This window comes from Vicugna pacos, chromosome 6, assembly GCF_048564905.1.
Source record: "Vicugna pacos chromosome 6, VicPac4, whole genome shotgun sequence".
NCBI lineage: Eukaryota > Metazoa > Chordata > Mammalia > Artiodactyla > Camelidae > Vicugna > Vicugna pacos.
The window spans coordinates 5,243,883-5,257,501 of NC_132992.1; the positions used below are offsets into that span (position 1 = coordinate 5,243,883).

At 49.4% G+C, this 13,619-nt stretch overlaps 1 protein-coding gene across 2 annotated transcripts in view; it reads left to right on the top strand.

Annotated features, from left to right (window-relative positions):
* LOC102541641 (death-associated protein kinase 2) overlaps positions 1 to 13,619 on the top strand; it is a 106,566-nt gene that overhangs the window by 47,474 nt on the left and 45,473 nt on the right. The window contains exons 2-3 of one of the 2 annotated variants that reach the window (XM_072962269.1): positions 6,125 to 6,252; positions 12,804 to 13,025. In XM_072962269.1, coding sequence (XP_072818370.1) covers positions 6,230 to 6,252; positions 12,804 to 13,025 — 245 coding nt within the window. In that variant the 5' untranslated portion in view covers positions 6,125 to 6,229. The remainder of the gene's footprint in view (positions 1 to 6,124; positions 6,253 to 12,803; positions 13,026 to 13,619) is intronic. The other variant, XM_072962268.1, reaches the window with a different exon arrangement.

Here is a 13,619-nt window from a genome sequence, read left to right on the forward strand (position 1 = left end):
ATGTTAGAGGGCGGGCAGTATTCTAGATTCAGTTTGGGTAGACAGAGGAAAAATAGATCATCACAATTAGGCTGGAAGGAAACCTAACCTGCTAGGCACCGTCAAATCCCGTAATGACTTAGAGGAACCGGGAAGGGGTGGCAGCTCCGAGGGCGCCTGGGAACTGCTAATTGGAGCAGGTGATGACAGCGGAGGTGGTGCAGCTGCAACTCGGAGCCGCTTGCCCAACAGAGGCTCTGGCTTCTGCTGGGGAGACGGGGATGGGTGGGCAGAGTTGGGACAGAAATCGGCTTCTATGAGGACTTGGACCTGTTCTCTCTACCCCGCCCCACCCTGTAGCACTGTGGGTCTCGGGAGGATGGATGCAGAGCTAAAGTCAAATCCCTCTGAGGGCGGGGATGACAGAATGGGCCACCTGTGAACGTGGGGCCTGGAGGGTGGGAACGGCAGCAGTTTATTCCCATGGGAAATGCCTTCTGCTCTTCAGTCAACCAACTTGGCCACTGGGGTGGACTGTAAATGGCTGTTTGGGTGGTCCTGCCTTGGACAAGCACCTGTAACAGTTTGGTGCCTCCTTTGCCACCTGTGAAAGAGTCCGAATTCTGCCTTCACAGGCATGCTTTGCAGCTCACTCTCTTTTTCCGCACTGAGCGATGGCAACACAGAACCACTCATAGGTAGTTCCTCTTGCACATGTATGTTAAGGACTTGAGGCAACATGTAATACTAGACACATAAAATCTGAATATAAAGGTAGGCGGTCAGAAGACACATGAACTCCAAAAGATGATGATATATCAATTCTGTGATACGTTCTGGGCATTTCACAAGCTCCCCAGATGATTCTGCTACACCCCCAAGTCTGAGAACCAAGTTTGAGAACCGAAGGAAGGAAGAAGGAAATACACCCAAGATCTGGGCTGTCATAGTTGTTGTCACTGACCATCAAAATGACAAAAGGGAAGTAAGACCGATTACATCATTTTCATTATCTGAAATGAGGAAGGGTATCGGTTTTTCAGGGTAGACAGACTTCTTCATGGTACTAATTTCTGAAAGAAAGCCATCCCGTATGTCCTGTTACAAAGGACAGTGGACAGCATAACGGATAATTTGGGAGCAGGGGAGATGCTTTCTGCATCTCTAAAGTGGGTCTGTGGTGCTGGTCACCCCAGCAGCTATAGCCCACCCTGGGGCATCAGGCCCACTCTGCAGCAAGACCGGCTCACCCCCCGATGCCATCTTTTCCTGCAGTCAGCCAGCAGGAGGGACCTCACCGGGAGGAAGAGAGGGGTGATCTGAGGAAAGAGCCAGGTGTAGGGGGTGAGGGACTGCCTGTGCAGTGAGTTTGAAGATTTTGCCTGGATTGAGTGCCTAGACCAACAAGGTCACAAGGCCCAAGGTACTTCCCTTCAGAGTGGTCCTAAGGCACAGCCTAGTGACAGATAAGAGGAAAGGTAAAGGGGAGAAATCTTATTAACACCCTCAGATGCTACAAGAGACCTAAAGCTCCTCCTTAGACAGTACAATCAGGGCAAATATTTGCAACATACACACAAAGGGTTCATGTCACAAATATGTAAAAAGCTTTTACCGACAGTAAGAAAAAAGCAAACACCCCATTGGAAAAATAAGCAGAGCATTTATGTGTGTGTGTGTGTGTGTGTGTGTGGCAGTTCAGAGTGCCAACAAACATGGGAAAAGATGTTCGTCTTTACTAGTAATCAACTGCAAGTTAATAAATTTAATTGAAGCTAAAACAGTGAGATGTCATCTTTCAAGTATCAAAATGGTAAAGCTGAAAGTTATAAAGAGCTAATATTTGGTGAAATGTGTGTGGGGTGGGGAGCAAGGGATGATGATATTTATGGCTGTTAGAAGTATTACTGGGACAGTCTTTCTGGAAGATAATTTATCAAGTATCAAAAACCTTAAAAATGTACATAACTTTTAACCTTCAGGAAGGATAATCAGGGAGGTACACAAAGATTTGTATATAAGAGCGTCTGTAACAGTGTATTTAATCATATTAAAAATTAGAGGTAATATAAATGTCCAAAATTAAGAGTTTGCTTTAAAAACCATGGTTAATCTGTATGGTGGCATATTATTTAAAATCAAGTAGTAAAAGAATTTTTAACTGTGTGAGTAAATGTTCATGATATATTATATAAAGCAGTTTCCAAAATCACACATGTGGTATCATCCCAGTTAACATTTTAAAAAATGAACAAACAAACAAAAAAGACTGTAGTAGGCATTGAAAAAAAAAATCCAAGAGAGCAGACACCAAAATGATAACAATGGTTGTCTCAGGAAGCTTCCTCTTTGTGCTTTTTAAAAAATAATGAACATGTTCCTTTTGTAATAAACAGTATCAAGAACGTGTTCTTTTTTCAGCGAGTCTGCCAGGGAGGCGCTGGGGCTGTATGGAGGGCTGGCTCTGAGTGACAGGTCCTTCACTTCCTGCTGCCTCAGTTTAGCTCTCCCATTTCACAAACACTGGCAGAATGCCTGCTTTGTGCTCAGTGCTGGGCAGGCTCTGTGAGAGTTACGCAGATGAGCAGGGAGTTCTAAGCCCCCAGGCTCTTACAGGCTGGTTGGTGGTTAAGGTGAATGCCTCAGTCATTTGTAATAGACTTATCTCTGCCATTTGGTATGTTGAGCATTTTGCTGGCTGTGAAGACGGTTCAGGGGTCACTTGCTGAATGTGTCTGAGATCTTCTTGCCCAAGGCCCTGATCCCAGTCTCTCTTTGGAAATTTAGTTGGTTAACATGGGACTGATAAATCTCAGAAGCTTGAACCTGTGGCTGGATCTTGTGCAGCGGGAAATCCAGAAATCACCCTGTATGTCTCAGACTGGGAGATACATGTGACACCCTGATCTGCCTCAGGGAACCCTCAGAGGGTGATCTGGGATGGGGGTGGGGACCTGAGAGAGACGTTTTGGTCCAGCCCACTGGTTTTCTGATGAGGAAACTGAGGCCCTGAGACAGAAGGGGACTTGGAAATTGGTGATAGAGCCAGGATTCTGAACCCTGGGCTCTGCCTACGATTTGGTGGTCTTCCCCATTTCCAGCCCTGAGTCTGAGAGAGGTGATCTGGGGCATTGTCAAGTAATGGCGAGGAAGCAAACTTGTGATAAAAAACTCGCAGAAATCCTGAGAAACAGAGAGTACCCAACCTAGATGGCTATGAGTTGTGTCTATCAGCGAAGACATTGCAACAAGAATCCCTTGGCCATTAAGATGCAGGTGGACAGAAGAGAGTTGACAAGAAATAATTGGTTATGATTTTGGCAAACCCACATTTACAGATGCAGACACACACAGTCAGTCCTTTGCAGGGCTGCCTTTTTGGTGTGAATTTTAGGAAAGTGGAAAGACCTTTTTTATCTCCCAGTAGTCTGTCCCCTCTTGCCCAACGTGTGCCTAAACTTGCCACCGTTAAAGCCCCTCTTGCCTGAGGATGTTGCTAAAATGTGAATGTGTTACTTTGCCGTGGGGACAGGTTAACCCTTTGGATCCTCTGTCACTTTATGTAAATTATGGATAAATTATGGAAAGGATCCCCAGCAGATGTGGGCCATGGGAGATGCACAGTTCCCAGGAGAGAGGCAGGGTACAGAACTCTCGGCGTGAGAGGGGTCGGTAAGTTGGGAGAGAGGTGATACAGAAGGCAAGCTGTTCAGTTACCGTTTTATGAGGGATGGCCTTGTCCCCACTCAGTAACAGCAGAACCTCAACCATCCTGGATTTTTCTGTCTTCCCGTGTAGTCCCTTTCTTGCTCTGCAGCGTGAGCTCACGCTACAGGCCACATTCGTTATGGTCCAGCCACCTGGGCTCTGCCCAGGCTGTGAAGGCCAACTGGCTGGCATTTCAAGGGTCAAGTGAGCTGACCTGTTCTGCTGAAGTTCTTTCATCAATCGAATGTTCCTCTGATTGTCAGGAACTGAGCTGGTGAGAAGGAAGCCCAACCCATGCAGTCGTTAGCTACTGACCTCTTGTCCTTTCCCTCCACCCTCAGAAAGAGGAGAGAAAAGGGCAGGTTCAGCTTCCTGCTGTGCTTCCTCGAGAAAGTGGCCACTTGACTGGGAGGAAGTGAGGTGGGCAGGTGGTGACTTGGGGCCTGCACAGAATAAAGCATTTGTGTATCACTCCCTGCTTCTCCATCTGCGGCAAGCTGATTCCCCTTTGCCCATCTGAATCCAGCTTTTCCTGCCTGTTGGGCTGCACCCCTCAGGCCATCAAGCCCTGTGCTTGCCCAGCCTCAAGGCCAAGGAAGGAGCCCAGAGTCAGAAACAGACATCAGTGGTTTAATGGATGGGGGAGCTTACATATCAGAAGCAAGGTCCTGGAGCAACACCCCACGGTGTGCGGCAGACGGCAGGCAGGATGTGGCCGCAGTCTTCGCTCCCTGGGGGAGAGGGAGGTTACCAGTTATAGAGGGAACTGACATCAGGTTGGCTCATCGGTTACCAGGGAAACCTGGAGAGGAACTTGCCCCTCACTGACCCTTTGATAAGTTATCATGGTGGAGATGTTCAGAACTAAAGATTAGCCCAGACACTAGCTGGGGCTGGGGGCAAGTCTGCAGGCATTTATGGATTAGGCTCTATGGTTAAAAAGGAAGGTCAGTTAGGTGAGTAGGGTGTAGGCAAGGCAGGGACTTGTCCATCAGGGGATGTACCAAGAGCAAGAGAACAACCATCTTGGGTGGCCTGGTCCTATACTGCCACACGTGTTTCAAATCCCACCTGCTCCTTAAGGCTTCCCCGATACCCTCGGCTGATACTTCTGCCCCCTGCTGAACTGCAGCAGCGCTTAGTGCTTCCCGTGCACTTGACCCTGAGGCAGCTGTTTCTACACGTGCATGCCGTATTTCTTTTTCCATGAGTGTTTGTCTGATCTCCCCAGTTGCCTGTGAGCCCTTCAAGTTGTGGAGTGTGTCCTGTTTATAGCATGTAGGACACAGACTGATACATGAGGGATGGAGGAGTAAATTAGTGAATGGGTGGATTGTGAATGGGCAGTTAGGTAGGTGGGCGGGGGTGGCTTGGTGACTAGATGGGCAGCGGGGTGGATGGTGGGTAGTGGGTGGTCTCTTCCAAGACCAACACTTCAAGCCACAATAACCTACCTTGTGTCAGTGTCTGGAATCTAGAATCTAGACTAAGGGAGATACCAGAGGCCACTGAGCTAAGTTTTTAGTGAAAAGCTTTCTCTGAATAGCCAAGTCCAACTTAAACTGAGCCTAATTTATTTCAGGCCTTGGACTCGTGGACTCATGTTCATTTGACAAGAGCATCAAAATGTGCTTATGCTTAAGTCAGTTCCAAGAAGTAATCATGCCTCAGCTCGACTTGGCTGTGCTCAACGATTCCTTCTTTTCGTACTTTAGGAATTTTTTTCTGACCAAAAAAAAAAAAAAAGAAAAGAAAAAGAAAAGTCAGAGGAAGGAAATTAGTCTGAGAGGCAGGGAACTGAATGAGCTAAACTGTGGAAGCAGCTGCCACGGGCCAGCACGGGCAGACACCTGTGACTTTGTGGACAGGGGCCATTTGGAGGTCAAGGTTCAGCTCCCTGGAAACTTCTGGCTCCTGATGCTTATTCTATGTGTATTACTTACTGTTGACCTTGAACTTGACTTGGTTGGAGTAACTTCTTAAAGACTAGATAATAATTTTAAGAATGATCTTATCAGTGCTTTCTATTTCTCCTCCCCTCCCCCCCCTTTTTTTTTACAGTTTGAAATTGCTTTGGGATCATCAAAGAGCATATGTCCATAGTACAGAGTGTACTTCTCAAACTGTGTTCCTTGGAGCCCTTGGGGTTCCATGAAGCTCTTTAGGCGTCATATGGGTGGGCCCTGAGTGGGGGGGGTTCTGAGTGCCTCTCCCCCAGAAGACGCACTGCTTTTTATCTGTTTTTCATATTGGCTTCTGTGCAAGATTTTTGGGAGAGAGGGTTCCATACCTCAAATAAATTTTAAAACCATCAGGAGATTAGAAAGGTATGGGCAACATGATCAGAGAGGAGAAACGGGTTCACTAGAAGCGGGTTTGGCTCACTGGCTGGAAGAAAAGGCCATTTCAACGGCTCTGGGCGCTCTTGTGTTTGCAGGTTTGTGCTGATGTTTCTGTCTGCTCCCGAGTCTCCACCTGCCCGGGGCTGGCTTGGCTGCTGATCCCGCGTGCCTCTCACTCCTTGCTTCCCACCTAGTTCCCGATGTGCTGCCCACCTGGCTTTTGGTAAATTTTTGCTCCTTACCCTCATCTCTCTGGCTTGGAATCGTAACTTACTGTTTGCTCCAACTTCTGGTAACCTTATATATCTTCACTCTATTTTGGTTTCCTGGATATCTGGTCCCCTGTTTGCCCTGACCTTGGGTGACTGTGTCCCGAGGTGTTTTCTGCCTTCCTGGATGCTGGCACCACCTGGGGACCCTGCCTTCCAGCTGCCCCAGTTCTCCCCAGTACTATCTATTTTTAAGCTGGGATCTGAGGATGGGGTTCACTGGGGCTGAATCAGATTTAAGAATACACTGGGATTCAAAAATGAAGACCAGGATCCAGATGTGGTGACCAGTGGCTGGAAAGAAATAATAATTCTCATTCATGGAGAATTAGAGTTTACTTAGCGCTTTCACATACTTGTCTCATTTCTTTCTCATTGTAACCTGGTCAGATTGAGATATTCTTCTGTCTGTGTTACACACAAGGAAACTGAGGCTCAGAGTCATGTGATTTGCTGAAAGTAGCAGAGCTGGAAGTCAAACCTGGGTCTTTTGACTCTATATTCTGGACTTGGGTATAGGAGACCAGAAACAGGTTGGTTGCTAAGGCGATGGGAGGAGGATCTTGTTCATGGAAATCAAGAGTGGCCTGGCCAGAGGTGAGATGTATTGGAAAGGGGAAGGGGATTAGGGGCAGGGACAGTCAAGCCTGGCTGGGCAGAGCAGTGGGGAGGGGGCTGGGGACACCATCCCCAGACAGGCTGTTGCCATGGAATTGGGATGTGGGTCCTCTGGGATCAGGCTGATCTGGTTCCTGTGGACTATCGATCTAAGTTCCTTCTGCCTACGCCTTTGACATGTTAGCTGAAGGTCGCATTCCCCCACCTACTAGGCTGCACCTGGGGTGGCCTTGACTAGAAGCTTGGACGCATTATCCCCGCCCTGTGGCCCTGCAGACTTGCAGCGTAATTCCAGAGGAATCTCTGTTCATTGTTCTCCAGTGTGGGAGGAACTGCAGGGACTGCCTGGGGGAAGCAGGAGGAGGAACCTGGTCCCCACATCCCTCTGACTTGGAACACTTCCCATCTGATACCTCTTACCTCTCATGGCACCTCATCCCTGGGTCTGCATTCTGTCTGCCTCATCTCCAACTTGATCAACTGGGGACTTTGGGGGCAAGTTACTAAATTCATGGACACTTTAGAGTTGACTGAGAAAGACAATGATTTAGACCCACTCTATCCATAAATCTTACGAAACACCTTTGGCAGTCAGCCCCCAGGAGTTGCCAGCACTAGTCTAGTTGGCCAGAGCCAGCTGGGTGGGAGTGGGTAGGCAGTGGGAGTGATCTGCCTCAGTGCCTGCTGTGAGGGGTGCATTGTCTTTTGAGAATTCAAAACCAATTATAAAATCAAATAAAAATCAGTCTACTTTTTATTATCATCATGCATCAGTGATTCTAAATAAATCAGTGATAGAATGTTCCTCCACTCTGGGATAGGCCCCCTCCTCAATGCTTGGTACATGACTGCTGGCTAGTTACCTCCAGAGTCTCACTGAAGCTGGAGTCAGCTGACATGGCTTTATGTCCTAGCCCTGCTATTAGGACCTGCTACCTGGCCCAACCACCAAGTCACTTAACCTCCCTAAGCCACTGTTTTCTGATCTGTAAAGTGGAACTTTGAGACCTGCAAATATTAAAAGAGAGAATAAAAATAAAATTAGCTTGGAGAGAGAAAAGCTGGGTACGAACGTTGTAATGTCTGCATTGCTTCACAAAATCTATGCCATAGTGTGAGATTTGGGTCGTATCCAAGTTATTCTTCTTTTGCAGTGAAAAATTTGGGGGTGATTGAGCCAGGCTCTTCCATGAAGCTTACGAGCTGGTGTTGGAGACAGCAACCCCATTTCTGAGTTCTGAGAAGCTGTCTAGATTTACTGCCCATCATCTGATTCCTGGGCAGATAGCAGGAGACCCTCGTGGGGTATTCACCCTGGCCCTGCTGAATTCTGTCAGTGATGCTCATCTCCGCGCAGCTTGCTCCCTCCTCCCGGGGCACCAAGAGAGTGAGGAGCTGAGCCCTCTGCCTGGGAAGAGGGGTGTGTTCCTGTACAGAATTGTAGGAGAGTGTGCTGGCAGAAGCAGGGAAGGTAGTTTCTGTGTCTTGCAGATTTACTGTCCCTCACGAAACCCTCCTACAGGACTTTTGCAAGCCAGCCCCAGGCACAGCGTTCCACCCACCCCCACCTCCTTCCCTCCTGGATGGCAGGATTGCTGGATGATTAAGTCTTTTCTTAGGCATTATCTCATGATTTCCCCATCAGCCCTGAGGTGGGTAGGCTGGGTTTTCTCATCCCCATTCGATAAGGGAGGACCCCTGAGGTCCAGAGAGTTGGACAGGCTGCCCAGGGTCATGGCCAGCTCATGGTCGGGGTCTGCCTGGAACTCAAGTCTCCAGACATCAGCCCAGAGATGGAATTGGGAGAGTGAAGGGAAAGCCTTCGTTTCTGTTCAGAGTTGTGACAGGCTCTCAGGAGCTTTCTGACAGGAAGTGTTCTAAGGTGAGACTTCAGGTGGCAGGTGGAGAAAAATGAACTGAGAAGGCACCTCCTTGTCCAAGCCCACAAAGCTGTGATGGCAGATCAGGGCCAGGAATTGCGTGTCCTGACTCCCAGCCCTTTGCTGCATTCAGGTTAGGTGCTGACCGTTCCTCTGGGGGTGGGGATAGGAGTATGCGTGCTTTGTACACGGGCATCAATGTTTCAGCATTCTCATTATTTTAAACTCAGTGTTGGCAATCACTTCCCTTATGGTTGATTGGATGGCTCCCCTCTGCTTCCTTCCAGAATGATACCCTGGGTGACTCTGTCTTAACCTAGAGGGGCTCTTGCTGTCCACCCCTTGCCCTATAGCCTCGCTGAGCACTTTGCACCCCGGGGTCTGAACTTCTGATTTTGGAGCTTTCCTGATGGGCGGACAAGGGCCTGCCACCATCACTGTTTCCAAATGCTTGTGGATCTGCTGACACCTTCTGATGAACATAACGGAGCCACCTCAGGCTTCTGTGCATCTGCTGTGGGTACAGTGACCAGGGGTTTGCCCAACCGCAAACTTCCACTTCTGTTAGTCCCCAAAGCCCAGGGTCATCTGTCTTGATTTGCTAATGAATATTGGAGCAGTTCGCTTGCAGAACTGTCATGGTGGGAGAGATAGCACTCCCCCACTTCCCTTTCTCCCACCCCTCCCTCCTTCTAATGTTCAGATCAGAAAGGGAGAGGGTAATGTATTAATACTGAAAAGAACAAGGAATACTATGAGTAACAGTGGTGCAGTTTCTTCTCCTGGAAAATGGCTACAATCAGAGGACTGTTATCAGTGTTTCTCAGCCCTGGTTGCACATCAGGGTCACCCGGGAAGCTTTATTTATTTATTTTTTAAATGGCGTTACTGGGGATTGAACCCAGGACCTCGCGCATGCTAAGCATGCACCCTACCACTGAGTTACATCCCTCGCCCTCGGGAAGCTTTTAAATATCTTGATTCCCAGGCTGCAGCCCAGACCCAGGAGATCAGAATCTCTGGAGGTGGGACCCAGGCAGCCGTAGTTTTAAAATTCTCCCAGTCATTCCAGTGCATAGCCAGAGTTGAGAACCACTGCTCTAATTGCTTAGAACAGAGATATTCCCGTATCTGCCTGTGCGCTGGCTCGTCGAGGCGGGGTGGAGATGTGTGTTAAAATTACACTGATACCCTGGCCACACATTGCAGGCCATTTAAATCAGTGACTTCTGCCTTCCCCTGAGCAATAATAACAGTCAGAATAATCACCACTTATGAGTGCTGCCTGTGGGCCAACATGACAGATATTTCCAGTCTTCACAAGTCCCTGGTAGGGAATCATGCTTCCCATTCTACAGATGAGGAAACTGATGCTCAGAGCAGGTAGCCACTTGCCCCAGGTGGCAGTGGAGGTTTCCTGAGGCCAGGCCTGTCTGACCTGGAAGGCTACTTTCCTTGCCCGAGGCCTCCCTGCCTGGGGACTGGACCTAGTGGAGCGAATTCTCGGCACTTCCCAGTACTGGACCAGGAGACGGGAAAACAGCAAATGGCCTTGGCTCTCCTTGAGGCTCCCAGCGCAGGTTGAATGGAGGACCCTGCCCTGTGAAGAGAGGGAAGATGAGTGTTGTTGCCTGGTATTTGGCTCTGTGTTCGTCGCCCGCTCTCTAAATATCTCCTTTTAGGGGGACGAAGACACCTGCACGTTAAGCCTGAGCCCAGCCACCTCTCACAGAGGGAAAGCTCACCAGGAAAAGCAAACACTCATTGGCTCTTTGAGAGTCTGAGGAATTTTTTCAGGCATGTGATACAGAAAAATGCCTCCGTTTCCCTCATAGGGAAAGGGAGAGCTTTGTTAAAGTGACCTGAGATATTTATCTCTGCTTTATAAGAGCCCTGTGCCTGCGCCTCTGTGCTCTGTAAACTTAAATAAAAAAATTGCTTAAGAGTCTTAAGCTTTGGTTTTCCCATCCCTCAGCGCTGCTGATGCCAGGCCCCTTGAGGTGTCAGAGAGGAGAGGAGCTAGGCTGTCCTGATGTGGACTCACAGCTGCCAGGACTGGAGGCTTTGTCCAGTGTTTGCTGGCACCCTCTAAGGGACCTGATGTCCTGAGACCCACAGCAGCTCCCAGTGACCAGCTGTGTTGGAGATCTCACTGAATCTGTTCTGGCTTTGGGAGACCTGGCTTCGCTCCACCTGCATTAGCCCCTAGTGTGTAGACAGCCCAGAGCCAACATGTGGGGCATAAATAGCTGAGACTTTAGAGTTATTGGACAACATAGTAGAGATTTGGCTCCACAAAACCTGCCCAGCCCAGCTCAGCCCAGCGCCCAGGGCGCTCTCCCTCCCCAGAGCTCCACCTGTACCTGATGTCTGTGCCTTTGGTCCCTGCCCTTTACTGTGTGGCTCGGAGCCAGGCACAGAGGAGATGCTCAGGCAGCACTGAGCGAGTGGAGGATGACGGCTGGAGAGATACGTGAACATGTGTTTGATGACATCTCTAAGGTGGTTGCCATAGAATACTAGTTAAGTGTTGACATATCTATTTCTTACTTGCTTTACTTGACTTTTTTTTTTTTTTGGTTACTTGGGTTTATTTTGAAGGCTGTCTCAATGAGGATTATTTTAGTAATAAGTGGTTCAGATGCAATGCTATTTTTTTAGGCTGAGGCAAATATCCAGGGCACTTTACTGTGTGTAAGTAACTCTTACCCCAGAGCCACTAAAGAGAATAAATCCTAAGTGTGGAGTCTGGTGTCTTCTTAGTAACCCATTAGGCTGAACTTTCAAGTTTTCTGAGTTCTGTCTCAAGCAGTGGGCAAGAAAACCTGGGGCACTGGTGGAAAGGGAGTGAGTGGATCCCGGGAGGGTGGCCCCTGGCTAGTCTCCAGGGACTTAGAGTGGCCCCCACCAATTTCCTGATCTGAGGTGGTGAAGCAGGAGGCTGCTGCCCTTCCCTGGGGGTGGGCTGCCCCGGGAGCACTCAGGGAAGCTGGCTCAGGGCCACGTGTGCTCTGGCAAGGATACTATGTCATGGTTGCCGTCTAGGTCCCTGGAACGAAAGGTTTTCAAGCCCAGCCCCAAAAGGCACTAAGCATTGTCTTGACTCCTTTAACTGTTTTAGTGGTTTTGTGGACAGTGACCTGGGCACCCGGCTCTGGGGCCTGGCTTTGTGATTAACTCTGTGATGACGTCAGGTGAGTCTCCTGACCTCTCCTGTGCCTCAGTTTCCTAACATTTTAGAACTGTGGGCCTATCAGTCTTCTTTCTGGACTATTAACAGTGTCAGGCGGCTTCCCCTTCCCCATCCCTACCAGGGTCCCCACCAACCCAGATGGCACGGTCTCTGGCATTGTTTTTACATTAAGTGCATCATCCTTTGGCTCTGTCCCCCTGTTGTCCTACTACCTGGCTCACGTCAGGTAACTAGGATTTAATTTGTTGGGAAGGACTGGGAACAAAGGTACAAACCTGAGAGTATAGAAGGGCTTTGTCCCTTCTCAGTTCCAAATAGATGACTTTGTACTTGCTTCCAGATAAGGGAGGCCCAAACAGACGGTCGTTACTCTTAGTGTTTTGACCATGCTGATCTTTTTTGGTTTTCCTTTAAAATCTTTCCATTAAGTAGTATAAACCTCTGGACATAGTGATTTCACCTGGTGGATACAAGACAGAGGTTCTAGCTGAGGCTTTGGAATAATGAGGCTGTGTCATCCTGATCAAACCAACCTTTCAGGGCCTCAGCGTTCCCATTTGTACACTGGGAATGACAACACTAACCTGCCGTCCTAGTGAAAAGCAAAGGATTCATGTGACCAGAAGGGGAGCCCAGTACTTGCCCTGTCTCACTCACTCACTGGTTGACAGCCACGTGGGGATGCTGGCTGGTCGCATGATTTGTCCTGTCCTGGAAGAATGACTCTGAATGTCTGTGGCCTGGGGGTGACAGCCAGGCTACTTCCCCAGCGACCACAGTGATGCCCTCATTGTGTGGGTCCATGTCCCCACAGCGGCCAGTTTGCCATCGTGAAGAGGTGCCGGGAGAAGAGCACGGGGCTGGAATATGCAGCCAAGTTCATCAAGAAGCGGCAGAGCCAGGCCAGCCGGCGGGGCGTGTGCCGGGAGGAGATCCAGCGGGAGGTGAGCATCCTGCGGCAGGTGCTGCACCCCAACGTCATCACACTGCACGACGTCTTCGAGAACCGCACCGACGTGGTGCTCATCCTCGAGCTGTGAGTGGGTGCCCGGGCCCGGGGCGGGCGGACGGGGGCGGGGGGGGGTGAGATGAAGTCAGTGGGGTGGTCTCCCTGTTACCTCACCCTCCCCGTGAGCCTAGGCCGAAGTGGGGTGGGCTTCCTGTGCAACAGGGACTCAGGGCGGGGGTCTCGGTCTGGCTTTCATTGGACTGTGCGGATCCAAGGGAAGAAATGGCGAGCGCTGGGGTCCTCTTCCTGGGTGGTGAGCATGTGGGAGGGTGGGAGGGGGAGCAGGGGAGGCCGTCAGCAAGAGTCTGCTCTATGAGGAAGAAAAGAACAGACATCCTCTGGTCTCCGCGAAGCCCTCCTCCAGCCCTTTCCTGGGAAAATCCCCTGCCTTTGTGCTGTATTTGATGCCTTTATTATGACCATAATAACTGTTACTGAAGAATAGCTATGCGTTGGCACTCTGCTGGAAGTCAAGCATTTGCTAGGTACTTCACGTTTGTCACCTTGTTCAGTCTTCACAGAAGCTGTGTTGAGGGAAATGTCCTACTTAGGACTTGGCGTTTACTTTGCCGAGGTCTTCTTTTACCTCATTTAATCCTCATACCAGTCCTATCACACAGG